The sequence below is a fragment of the Gymnoscopelus braueri genome, assembly GCF_963280865.1.
Source record: "Gymnoscopelus braueri genome assembly, chromosome: 24".
NCBI lineage: Eukaryota > Metazoa > Chordata > Actinopteri > Myctophiformes > Myctophidae > Gymnoscopelus > Gymnoscopelus braueri.
Genome location: NC_137626.1, coordinates 1,386,489 through 1,400,728, shown reverse-complemented (window position 1 = coordinate 1,400,728; position 14,240 = coordinate 1,386,489). Strand labels below are relative to the sequence as shown.

General features: G+C 42.6%; 1 protein-coding gene across 1 annotated transcript in view; it reads left to right on the top strand.

The window, feature by feature from the left end:
* LOC308080218 (NACHT, LRR and PYD domains-containing protein 3-like) overlaps nt 1–14,240 on the top strand; it is a gene marked incomplete at its 3' end in the record, with an annotated part of 71,728 nt that overhangs the window by 40,386 nt on the left and 17,102 nt on the right. Inside the window, exon 12 of the mRNA XM_080421994.1 lies at nt 60–106. Within this exon, the coding sequence (XP_080278120.1) occupies nt 60–106 (47 nt within the window). The remainder of the gene's footprint in view (nt 1–59; nt 107–14,240) is intronic.

Genomic DNA, 14,240 nt, shown 5'->3' with positions numbered 1-14,240 from the left:
ATTATGCAGGCCTGACTTTTTCCCCCTCCCTCCCTCCCTCCCCCCCCCCACCACCCCAGTGTCAACCATAGTGGAGAGAAGTGGCTGAAACCAGGTCTGAGGAAGTGTAAGTGTTTATTCTGTTTTATTCATGAAATCAAAGCAGCGCACATCCAGCTATATAGATGAACAGCTCATATACACAGCAGCATGTGACATTCACTCATTAATATCTTACTGAATTAAGATGAAACCATCAATATAATGTGTTAACAACTATGCAGTAGCTTACTTCCTATAGACTAGGTCAGATATTTAAAAATCTTAACCCCGAAGGCAAATCGAATTTATGATAGATATTTATGATATGCTACGGAGCCCCTAAGGTAGGTAGAGGGGGTATGGACAGTGGGTGTGTATGTGGAGGTAAGAGTGGGTCTGGTCTGTGGCGCCCGCTGGCCTAGCGGTCCAGGCTCATACCACACATAGGCTCTAATAGGCTCTAATGCAGCCTGACTGCATGTCGCAAGTTTGGACCTTTGCTGCGTGTCACTCCCCGTCTCTCTCCCCCTGTTTCCTGTCAATCTCTACTATATATACTATCAATAAAGTCAGAAAACCTCATGTGGGTATAGAGGGGAGTATGGGGGTTGGGGGACACTGGATAGCTCCCTGGGCACTTGGACAAAGAAAAGTAAAGTTATTGGGGCCAATAAAGCCCTGGGCTTCTCCCCTCCAGGCAGATCATGCTGGCTCCTATAGGCAGTGAGGAGAGTTGGTCCCCGGTGGTGGTGTTTGTAAGACCTCCATGTCGTGCATGGCTGTGTGTCAGGCAGACAGAGATATCTGTATGTCAGACTGGCTCACAGGAGATCTGGTTGTTTCATATTTGTCTAAGACCAGTAATATTACCAGGAGTCCCCAACCAGTAACTGATCATTATGGTCCAGAGGGTCCTGGGCTGTTCCCCTCTCCAAAGTTAAAAAGCTCCAGACCAAAAACACAGAGTCTGAGCATCGAGTGTATGTGGAAAGCAATGCTTGTCTGTCAGATAGCAGCAGGGACATGGTCCATTATAGGCCTGGAGGTCAGTTAGAGTAGGATTATAATGAGGAGACTGGAGCCCAGGGCATCATGGGTTGTTTCCACTCTTGCTTTTAAAGCAAAAAATAAAAATAAATACTTTTGCAACAAGCAAAGGTGAACCCTATCCCCGCCACACTCTACACCATCCCTGCCTATAGACACCCATGGTAGGTTCTGACATCTCTGCAGTAAACCACACCCTCTCCAGGCCCATAAGGTCCATGTCTCTCCACTGTATCCACACTGAGGAGCCCATCTTCCCCACACCTGATGGTCCAGCTTAGTCCCAGAGTCTGGAGCTTTTCAAATCCGTAGAGGGGAGAGGGGGGCAGCCCAGGACTTCCTGGACTTCTAGCCCCCCTCTTACCTCCACAGCCACTCCCACCCAGACCCCGCTCTACCACCCCAGCCCTGCTGTACTCCCACACAGACCCTTTTACTGACCTCCACACCAGCACCCACTCCTCACCTCTGAGGTACCAGGCCTCTAGCTGACTTTGAGGCATTTGACATTGTGGAGCAGTATCTTTGAGAAATTGAAATAAAGAAATTAAACAGTTATGTACTCAACAATATACTGTATACATTCACACAAGACATGGGTTTGTGACGAGAGGGAAAAGTGGGTGTGGTTATTTAAATGTTCTGCCTAGGATTGGTATTGGTGCAAAAGAAGTGTTTGCAATTAATCCAGAATCATGAAAAACCCTAGTTTGACTCCAAACAAGCTGCTTAAGGCAGAATTCAACATTTAAAAATGTTCCAACATAATGTGTACCCCAACATTCAGCAGCTGTCACCAGTTCCCTTATAGGCATTTCCCTTTTATTTAATTTTTTCATGTGTGTGTTCTTGTAGCAACTCATAATGTAATAACGGCTCATAATGTAATAACGGTTCATAATGTAATAATTTAAATGTAATAAAAACTCATAATGTAATAATCAGCTCATAATGTAATAAAAAAATGAGCGCATAACGTAATAACAGATTTTTCTATAATGTAATAATGTAATAATGTGTTACATTATAAATCTCACGTAGCCGCTTATAATGTAATAAAAGTTCATAATGTAATAATGTCTCATATTGTTGAGAAAAGTAAAGTGTTACATCATAATAATCATTATCAGTATCATGGTCAGTATCAGTATCATGGTCAGTATCATGGTCAGTACCATGGTCAGTATCATGGTCAGTATCATGGTCAGTATCAGTATCATGGTCAGTATCATGTTCAGTATCATGGTCAGTATCAGTATCATGGTCAGTATCATGGTCAGTACCATGGTCAGTATCAGTACCATGGTCAGTACCATGGTCAGTATCATGGTCATTATCATGGTCAGTATCAGTATCATGGTCAGCATCATGGTCAGTACCATGGTCAGTATCAGTATCATGGTCAGTATCATGGTCAGTACCATGGTCAGTATCATGGTCAGTATCATGGTCAGTATCAGTATCATGGTCTGTATCATGGTCAGTATCATGGTCAGTATCATGTCAATATCATGACAGTATTATGATCAGTTTGATGTCAGTATCATGGTCAGTATCATGGTCAGTTTAATGTCAGTATCATGGTCAGTATCATGGTTAGTATCATGGCCAGTTTAATGTCAGTATCATGGTCAGTATCATGGTCAGTACCATGGTCAGTATCATGGTCAGTATCAGTATCATGGTCTGTATCATGGTCAGTACCATGGTCAGTATCATGGTCAGTTTCATGGTCACCATGATACTGACCATGATATTGATATGATACTGACCATAATTAACCATGATACTGGCCATGATACTGACCATGATACTGACCATGATACTGACATTAAACTGACCATGATACTGACCATGATACTGACCATGACACTGACCATGATACTGACATGATACTAACCATGATACTTATGATACTGACATTATATTGACATGATACTGACCATGATACTGACATTACACTGGCCATGATACTAACCATGATACTGACCATGATACTGACCATGATACTGACCATGGTACTGACATTAAACTGACCATAATACTGTCATGATATTGACATGATACTGACCATGATACTGACCATGATACTGACCATGATACTGACATGATACTGACCATGATACTGACATTCTACAGACCAGTGGTGGGTTCTACCGTCAGATGCTGAGTACGGCGTACACCTTGAGATTTTTTTTCGTCGCCACCGTACACCTTCAAAAACTGTTCAAAACAGCGTATCTGAGACGCTGATACGCTCTGATACGCTAACTGACGGCGCTGACTGACTGGCGTTAACGTGCACTGTGCTGCTCAGGGCTCAGGCAGCAAAGCGAGAGAGAGTAAAAAAAAACGATTCTGGGCGAGCGTTCCAGTGGTAACCGGAACGCTCGCCCCCAAAACACACTCGCCCCCATTCATTTCGCGGACAGAGGCCGCCGGATTAGACCCGGGGCAAGTGTGTTTAGGGACGAGTCTTCTGTGATTTCATTCACCAGCCAGTGTTGCCAGATTTTGCGAGAGAAATAAGCAACCAGTTCTATGAAAACAAGCCCAAAAGAAGCAACTTAGGCCACATGAGCACTTAAAACCTACGCTATTTTTTGAAGCAAGCCTAAGCAAGTACACTTTAGAAACAAGCCCCAAAAAACGCAACCCACAACGACCAACATTTTACAAGAAAACTTTACAGAAAAACAAGCCCAAAGTCGCTTATAATACGCGGACATGGCAACACAGGCCCCAGCAGGTAAAGCCCCGGAAGAGTGAGACAGGCAGCGCCAACAACAAAAACAAACAAGGAACCGAGAGTGGTACGAGAGACAGAACGAGAGCAAGACAGACATTACAGAGCGAGACGCGCGCGGAAAATTTTCACATGCAATATTTTTGTGGGCCACACACGCGCGCGTGCAAATTTTTTACATTTAATTAATTATAGACGCGCGCATGCCGTGCGTGTGGGAGGCAGGGAATAATCATAGTATACCTTCAAAAAAAAACTAGAACACACCACTGCTACAGACCATGATGACCATGATACGTACATGATACTGACATTATACCGACCATGTTACTGACCATCATACTTGCCAGGAAACAACAATTTGAGCCGTCATTGTCTCCGCCAGCCGAAAGGCATGGCGAGAAAATATGTTTTACCCCTGTCCGTCCGTCCGTGTGTCCGTCCGTCCGTCCGTCCGTGTGTCTGTCTGTGAACAGCTAATCTCCGGCACCGTTAGCCCGGCCGCTGCGAAACTGCTCACACACACTCCTTGGATGCCAAAGCCGAACCTCTGCCCCAAAATTTTCAGATTGTCCTGTTATAGCGCCACCAGGAGGCCGATTTGTGCAAAACACATTTTTGGATATCACTCCTACAGATTTTGTGCAAACCTCACGCCAATCGGTACACAGTATCTATATAGTCCTTTGATCAACACGGATTTCTCCGATTTTTTATATTCTATCCTGATTGGCTAAGATTGGCTTCCAAAGTTTTCCAGGATTGGTTCGTTTTCAACAAAATGCCTCAAATCATCAACGGAGCGTGCGATTGGCGTGAAATTTTGTGCACACCTTCCCACTAGGCCGAGGAAGAAATGCCACCCTTTTCACATTGGCCTGTTATAGCGCCACCAGCAGGTCTAATTTAGCAAAACACATTTTTGGTACAAAATGCCTCAAATCATGAATGCAGTGTCCGATTGAAAGGCCTAAGAAGAAATGGCACCCTTTTCACATTGGCCTGGTATAGCGCCACCAGCAGGTCTAATTTAGCAAAACACATTTTTGGAACAAAATGCCTCAAATCATGAATGCAGTGTCCGATTGAAAGGCCTAAGAAGAAATGGAACCCTTTTCACATTGGCCTATTATAGCGCCACCAGGAGGCCACAATAACCTACCTGACCTGGTGGAGACCTGTGCTCCGAGGAGCACTTTTTCTAGTTACATTATGCAGTGTTATTACATTATGAGTGGCTACGCAAGGTTCTTAATGTAACACATTATTACATAATGGGCTCATGATTTTATTACATTATGAGCTGATTATTACATTATGAGCTTTTATTACATTTAGTTTATTACATTATGAGCTTTTATTACATTTAGTGTATTACATTATGAGCTTTTATTACATTTAGTTTATTACATTATGAGCTTTAATTACATTTAGTTTATTACATTATGAGCCGTTATTACATTATGAGTTGCTGTAGCAACTCATAATGTAATAACGGCTCAACTCATAATGTAATAACAGCTCATAATGTAATACATTTACAGTAATAAAAGCTCATAATGTAATAATTAGCTCATAATGTAATAAAAACAACAATTTGAGCCGTTATTACATTATGCACTGTTATAACATAATGAGTGGCTACGCAAGGTTCTTAATGAGCTCATTATGTAATAATTTGTTACATTAACAACCTTGCGTAGCCACTCATAATGTAATAACACTGCATAATGTAACTAGAAAAAGTGCTCCTCTGAGCACAGGTCTCCGCCAGGTCAGGTAGGTTATTGTGGCCTCCTGGTGGCGCTATAATAGGCCAATGTGAAAAGGGCGCCATTTCTTCTTAGGCCTTTCAATCGGACACTGCATTCATGATTTGAGGCATTTTGTTCCAAAAATGTGTTTTGCTAAATTAGACCTGCTGGTGGCGCTATAACAGGCCAATGTGAAAAGGGTGCCATTTCTTCTTAGGCCTTTCAATCGGACACTGCATTCATGATTTGAGGCATTTTGTTCCAAAAATGTGTTTTGCTAAATTAGACCTGCTGGTGGCGCTATAACAGGCCAATGTGAAAAGGGTGCCATTTCTTCTTAGGCCTTTCAATCGGACACTGCATTCATGATTTGAGGCATTTTGTACCAAAAATGTGTTTTGCTAAATTAGACCTGCTGGTGGCGCTATAACAGGCCAATGTGAAAAGGGTGGCATTTCTTCCTCGGCCTAGTGGGAAGGTGTGCACAAAATTTCACGGCAATCGCACGCTCCGTTGATGATCTGAGGCATTTTGTTCAAAACGAACCAATCCTGCAAACTTTGGAAGCCAATCTTAGCCAATCAGGATAGAATATAAAAAATCGGAGAGATCCGTGTTGATCACATGACTATGTAGATACTGCGTACCGATTTGCGTGAGGTTTGGACAAAATCTGTAGGAGTGATATCCAAAAATGTGTTTTGCACAAATCGGCCTCCTGGTGGTGCTATAACAGGACAATCTGAAAATTTTGGGGCAGAGGTTCGGCTTTGGCATCCAGGGAGTGTGTGTGCACAGTTTCGCAGCGGCCAGGCTAACGGTGCCGGAGATTAGCTGTTCACAGACAGACACACGGACGGACAGACGGACGGACGGACACAACGGACGGACTGGGATACTGACCATGATAATGACCATGGTACTGACCATGATACTGACCATGGTACTGACCATGATACTGACCATGATACTGATACTGACCATGATATACTGAACATGGTACTGACCATGATACTGACCATGATACTGACCATGATACTGATACTGACCATGATATACTGAACATGGTACTGACCATGATACTGATACTGACCATGATACTGATACTGACCATGATACTGACCATGATACTGACCATGATACTGACCATGGTACTGACCATGATACTGACCATGATACTGATACTGACCATGATACTGATAATGATTATTATGATGTAACACTTTACTTTTCTCAACAATATGAGACATTATTACATTATGAACTTTTATTACATTATAAGCGGCTACGTGAGATTTATAATGTAACACATTATTACATTATTACATTATAGAAAAATCTGTTATTACGTTATGCGCTCATTTTTTTATTACATTATGAGCTGATTATTACATTATGAGTTTTTATTACATTTAATTTATTACATTATGAACCGTTATTACATTATGAGCTGTTATTACATTATGAGTTGCTACACACCTTTACAAACACATTGCTGAACACATTTATTGGTAGGGATTTTTCTTTTTTGCAATAACCCTGACTATATATATTTCTTTTTTTAAATCACCATATATCTGAGTTCCGAGCAGTTTCCCCACATTTGATCTCAAATCAGAATAGGCATTGGATTCCCCATATATGAAAACCTTGAAAAGCTATTTTTTCCCCCAAGTTTCCACCTTCTTTAGTCAAACATATATGTGTTTCTTCCATCTTTAAATTGTCCATTTTGAGCATTAGTAGGCCTACTGTACTCATTTGAGTTGGACCTGTGCTGTATTAGTATAATGGATGTCTTATAGCCCCGCCACCCAAAATCACCACCACCACAATAAATATAGTTTCACATATGAACTAGATCCATACAAGGCTATTACTATTACTGTACCTTATTAAATATCAGATGAATCACTGTTATCACTGCATCTAGAGATGCCCTGTTTACTGTGTTCACACATGTATGTACTTTAACCACACTATGCCCATGTCCATGGGAGTGATGCCCGTTGGGAACAAGTACATTTGAATTAACCACGTACGCCCTATTTAAAATATAGTCAAAATAGCAGATCTACAAGCTCACAACATGTCAATTCAAGTCAAAGGAGCTTTATTGGCATGAGAAAACATACGTTTACATTGCCAAAGCAAGTGTCAAAATATAGTTAAAAACTATTAGTTAAGTATGTAGAGTTGGAGGGTGTTCAGCATTGTGTCAAACAGAACTATGTCACATTAAAGGTCCTTACACACCGGGGGTTATTTTTTCATGCGAATAATTCATCTTTTTTTAAGACCTTATAAAGTCAATTCACCGCATTTTCGCGCCACAGTCGAATTTTGCGGATTTTCGCTGCCGACTGCTACTCCTCTGACCAATCAAAATGGTAGGCCAGGGGTCTTCAACAGGGGGTCGGGGACCCCTAGGGGTTCCTCAGAGTTACTACAGGGGGTCCGCCAAATCTATGTGTGATAGAACATCTTCTCTTTCCTTTTGTTTCTTTTTACACTAACCACTTGAACCCCAAGCATCCCTAATCTGGGGGGAACCTTCACCGAAAATAGCCGATCTACAAGCTGACATAGATAAAATAGCCGATCTACAAGCTGACATAGATAAAATAGCCGATCTACAAGCTGACATAGATAAAATAGCTGATCTACAAGCTGACATAGATAAAATAGCCGATCTACAAGCTGACATAGATAAAATAGCTGATCTACAAGCTGATCTTGTAGATCAACTAAAATAGCCGCTCTACCGATCAAGATAGCCGATCTACAAGCTGACAACAGGTCGCGCTGTGACGCGTTGTCACCTTGTAGATCTGCTATTTTTGGTGAAGTAGTTTGGTGTAGAGGCAAAAAAAGAAACACCAAGTACATGTGAGCCAAATGTCAAGTTTACTAAGTATTAGTTGGGGGGTCCCTGCTTCATCTCTCTCTCAGCTAAGGGGTGGAAGAAGTACTCAGATATTTTACTAAAGTAAAAGTAGCAATACTGCAACATAAAAATACTCAGTTACGAGTAAAAGTCCGGAATTCAAAATGTACTTGAGTAAAAGTACAAACGTATTGGCATTAAAATATCATTAAAGTATCAAAAGTAAAACTACAAAAATGTTTGAAAATAGCAGATCTACAAGCTCACAATACGTCGCATCGCGACGTGTTGTGAGTTTGTAGATCGGCTAGTTTCCAAATTAGTAGAGGCCCTAGGAGTTTTTTTTTTTCTAGTTTGGATTTTTGGCATCCATAGGACCTCTAATATATGATCCCAAGAAAAGAAGTGGTCCAAAGTGTGTTTTTTTCAATGTTTTATTACCCTTATGAGACCTGCGGGATGGCTGGCTGGAACGCCGGCGAGACTTTCTTTCGGAGACTGTGGAACGCTAAAATTTAGACGTAGCCCATTCTAGTGCATCTGTAGACCACTGTAGTGCATCTATAGACCACTTTAGTGCATCTGTAGACCACTGTAGTGCATCTGTAGACCACTTTAGTGCATCTGTAGACCACTGTAGTGCATCTGTAGACCACTGTAGTGCATCTATAGACCACTCTAGTGCATCTGTAGACCACTGTAGTGTATCTAGAGACCACTGTAGTGCATCTGTAGACCACTGTAGTGTATCTATAGACCACTGTAGTGAATCTGTAGACCACTCTAGTGCATCTGTAGACCACTGTAGTGTATCTATAGACCACTGTAGTGCATCTGTAGACCACTGTAGTGCATCTGTAGACCACTGTAGTGTATCTATAGACCACTGTAGTGTATCTGTAGACCACTGTAGTGAATCTGTAGACCACTCTAGTGCATCTGTAGACCACTGTAGTGCATCTATAGACCACTGTAGTGCATCTGTAGACTATTAAACAAAGTAAAACACAGTGGCTAAAACTAAACATACACATACGACGGAGTGGGTTAAAAGAGTGGTCTGGAAACACGAGATTCATTCAACACAGTCAGCTGTCGACTGCCCCTCTTACTGGGTTTTTTATTGAGCACACAAATACACGCCCCCACATGGGTGGCCCAATCATCTAATCATCAATTGACTTCCCAATGAACTCTTAAAGGGAGAGTAGTACTAGTAAGTAATATACATAGAAAGACAGAGCATATCTTAACACCCTCTCTTGCTCTTTCTTTTGTATAACTGCATATATACAATTTTTTTTTTCTCTTTTACAACTCATCCCCCAAAAATGAATGCATCGAACTTGTCCAACTTAAACCTTGTTGCAGGCTTTGTCATCATATCTGCCACCATTTCCTCAGTAGGACAAAATTCTAACACAATGTGCCCATTGTTCACTGTGGATCTGATAAAATGATACTTTATGTCAATGTGTTTGCATCGCTGTCTACTGACAGGATTCTTTGCTAGTGCAATTGTACCTTGGTTATCTTCGAAAACCTTTGGCAGTGGATACACTTGCTCATCAAGACAATCTAAAAACTGTCTAAGATACAAACATTCTTGTATTGTGGCTACAAGGGCCATATATTCTGCTTCACACGTGGACAGAGCTACAGTTGGTTGTTTCTTAGTTTTCCAGGAAACTAGTGTGCCATTCTTGGACAGGCTTACACAGTAACCAGTGGTACTTCTTCTGTCATTTTCAACTGCCCAGTCTGCGTCACTGTACGCTTGCAGACCTAAATCATCACATTTAGTGTAACATAACTCCTTGTCAACTGTACCTTTAAGATATCTGAGAACATGTTTAACTGTTGCCCATTGCGCTACAGTTGGCTCCGAAAAGTACTGTGATAGCTTGCTTACCACAAAACTTAAATCAGGTCTTGTACAAATAGACAAATAAATGAGGCTACCGACTACCTCTCTATATTTTCTGACGTCATCCATCATGTCGGCACCGTCAGTGTAGACTAGTTTTTGTTCACAAGGTGTAGACCTTGGTTTACAATCCTGCATGTCAAATCTTTCCAGGATTTTCTCAACATACTGTGCCTGTGACATTCTCACACAGTTGTCAACTTGGTTAAAATCAATACCAAGGAAATGCCTGAGTTTTCCCAAATCTTTCATTTGGAACCTTGAAGTAAGCATCGCTTTCACAGACTTTAGAGCATTATCATCACTTGCAGCTATGATTATATCATCAACCCAAATGACCATTAACACCTTGTCATTTTCTGTCTCTCTTGTGTAAACACAATTGTCAGCCTGATTTTGCACAAAATGGTTCTTAGTCAGGAAATCATGTAGAACTTTGTTCCAATTTCTGCCCGACTGTTTAAGCCCATAAAGTGAGCGTTCTAGCTTGCAGACCAATTTTACATTGGAGCTAGATTGCACCTCATAACCTTCTGGTTGTTCCATGTAGATCTCACAATCTATTGGTGCATTTAGATAGGCAGTTTTGACATCCATTTGGTGCAAAATCAAGTTTTCCTGTGCTGCCTTCTGCATCAACACTCTAACACTTGTCATGTTAGCAGTAGGAGAAAACGTCTCCTCATAGTCAACTCCCAACTTTTGACTGTACCCTTTTGCCACATACCTGGCTTTGAATTTTTCAGACCCATCAATGTTTTTCTTCATTGCATAAACCCATCTACCCCCCACAGCTTTCTTACCCGCAAGCAAGGTGGTTAGAGTAAATGTGTCGTTTTCCTTAAGGGACTGCATTTCTTCATCCATAGCATTTACCCAATCTTTCGATCTGTCTGAGCTTATGGCACCTTTAAAAGTTACAGGTATGTTGCATGTGACTCTATAGTAGTAATCCATGTTGCTGTGGACCGGGTCCATTTCAGCATACTGAGAAACATTGTCACGTAGATGAAATGGCTTCCTTCTCTCTCTGGAAGGGTAAGTTTTACGCTCAATTTTAGCTTCAAGTACATTTGGTTGGCTAATCTCCTCAGTCTCTAGGACTGGAACCTCTTCAGTTTCAATGACTGGAATTACATTTTTCTGTCTGTATCTCAGACCCTCATCTTCGTCATCAGGTGAAACATTAGTCTGGGTTTGTTGCTCAACACAAGGCGTGAGTAACAAACTTCACTAGTCTACTTTTCTGCACCTTTTTGCTGTCTGGAAAATAAACAAGATATGCTGGACTGGTTTTGTCATACCCAACAAACACACCTTTTACACCCCTTGGGTCGAGCTTCTTCTTGTCTTGGACGTAAGCAAAACACTCTGAACCAAACTTTTGCATTTTGGACAGGTTGGGTTGTCTCCCAGTCAACGCCTGTAATGGTGTTTGCTTTGTGCGTTTATTAAAACACCGGTTCCTAATCATAGCAGCTGTCTGAACAGCATAAGGCCACAAACCTTTTGGCAGCCCACTTTCAATTAACATACATCTCGACATGTCAAAAAGTGTGCGCCAATTTCTCTCAGCCGTTCCATTTTGATGGGGCGAATATGGGGCTGAGGTCTCGTGTTTAATACCACTTTTAACCATCAAAGACTTAAAGCTCTTAGCAGTGTATTCGCCACCATTATCTGATCGAAGGCGCTTAATTTTGCCATAAGGCGCTACATCGGCCAGAAAACGCTCAGTGGCTTGCACTGTGTCACTCTTATTTTTCAGATGATACACAAACAATGCACTGGAAAAATCGTCAGTAAATGAAAGTGTATACTTAAACCCCTCTCTGGATTCTGGGGTTATAGGGCCGGCCAAATCTGTGTGCACCAGCCCTAATGGCTCAGTAGCTCTTAAATCGGGAGCTCTGTTTCTCGTTTGCACAAATTTGCCTTGAATACACACATCGCAATATGGAGGCTTGTTTGTCGCCCCTTTAATCTGCATACCCTGTACTACAGATGGCAACTTTAGAATGTCGTCATAATTACAATGCCCTAAAATCTGATGCCACGTGTGTAAATCAAAACACCCTTTAACTTGGTCATCACATTTCACATCTACTGTGTACAGCATCACATTTCACATCTACTGTGTACAGATAATACAATCTATTGTGTACGTGTATGGGAAACTTCGTACCATTTTTGTGGACCAGAATGTCCTTTTCTTTCTTGAAGATCACCGTTGCGTCGCTTGCTGTCGCCGCCTTCACCGAGAAAATGTCTTGTGGGTAGGAAGGGACATACAAAGCGTTTTTCAACGTCGTCTTCAGTTGTCGTCCTCGGCTGTCTGTCAGATAGACCACCGCGTTCCCCCGGCGTTCTGCTACGCCGTTGCACCGTGTGCCATCTGCCAGCTGAACACAGTGGGACTCAGCCTTAAACCGGCTGTCAAAACACTTGAACTTCGCCTTGTCGGTGATGATATGCGAAGTCGCTCCGCAGTCGACCATTAAGCCCCTTGCGTTCACACCTCGGCTAGGCTGGTCCGTCGTCATGTCGTTCAGCTTGAACGTGTAGTCGTCGTCCTCCGCTGTCTCTTCAGCAGCTCTGCGGGCGTCATCGCGACCTCGCCGGTTCTTGCTCCTACAGGTCTCGTCTCTGTGTGTAGTGCTCCGGCAGTGACTACACCACACCTTGCGCTGACAAACACGAGCGAAATGCCCGCTGGTTCCGCATCTGAAACAGACCTTGTTCGCCGCCGTCGCCTGCTGCTCACTTTCGCCTGGACGCGCCGCTCCTCTGCCGGGTTTCGCTGCTTGTCGTCCTCGCGCCTCCATCACGTTGTCGTCCGTGTCTGGAACACGCATTTTCTCAGTGTTCTCGTAGCTCCGTAGCTTCGTCTTGAACTCCGGGAAAGCCACGGTATCGTCTGTTTGCGTGATGTGTATCACAAAAGGCTTGAACGATTCAGGTAGCCCCTTTAAAACCATAGCTACGAGCAAACCATCGCTCAGTGTCTCGCCTGCGTTCCGCAACGCTGTGATCGCTGTTTCAGCGCGAATCACATATTCGGTCACACTTTCACTGCTCGTTTTCTGCAGCGATGTCAGTTCATTATACAGGCTTATTATCCGTGGCTTTCCTTTACCTTGATAATAGCCTCTCAGAATCTGCAGTGCTTTGCGGCCGTCATCTGGGGCATCGCGCATTACCAGTGACAAACTTTTGTCGTCCAGGAACTGTATTAGTTCCGCGTACGCCTCCTCATTTTTCAAAGTGTCTTCTCTCAGCTCTTCTGCGTTGTCCTCGCCCTCGTCAGCGGGCTCTGACAGAATTGTCTTCTTTAATTCCCGCAGGCGAAGGTGCCCCAGGAATTTTGTTTCCCACATTTCATAACCTCCTTCATCTCCGTCAAACAGCAGTCTCGACCAGTGGCTTTTGCTCGGCTCTGCTGGTCTCCTTGTTGCCATGTCTGATTACTACGACCCGGCGTGCTATGCCTACACGAGCCTAGTCCTAAGTGTTTAGTTTCAGTGAATTAACTTTAGGTTTTACCCTCTATCTGGGCCCATAACCTATTAAACAAAGTAAAACACAGTGGCTAAAACTAAACATACACATACGACGGAGTGGGTTAAAAGAGTGGTCTGGAAACACGAGATTCATTCAACACAGTCAGCTGTCGACTGCCCCTCTTACTGGGTTTTTTATTGAGCACACAAATACACGCCCCCACATGGGTGGCCCAATCATCTAATCATCAATTGACTTCCCAATGAACTCTTAAAGGGAGAGTAGTACTAGTAAGTAATATACATAGAAAGACAGAGCATATCTTAACATAGACCACTTTAGTGCATCTGTAGACCA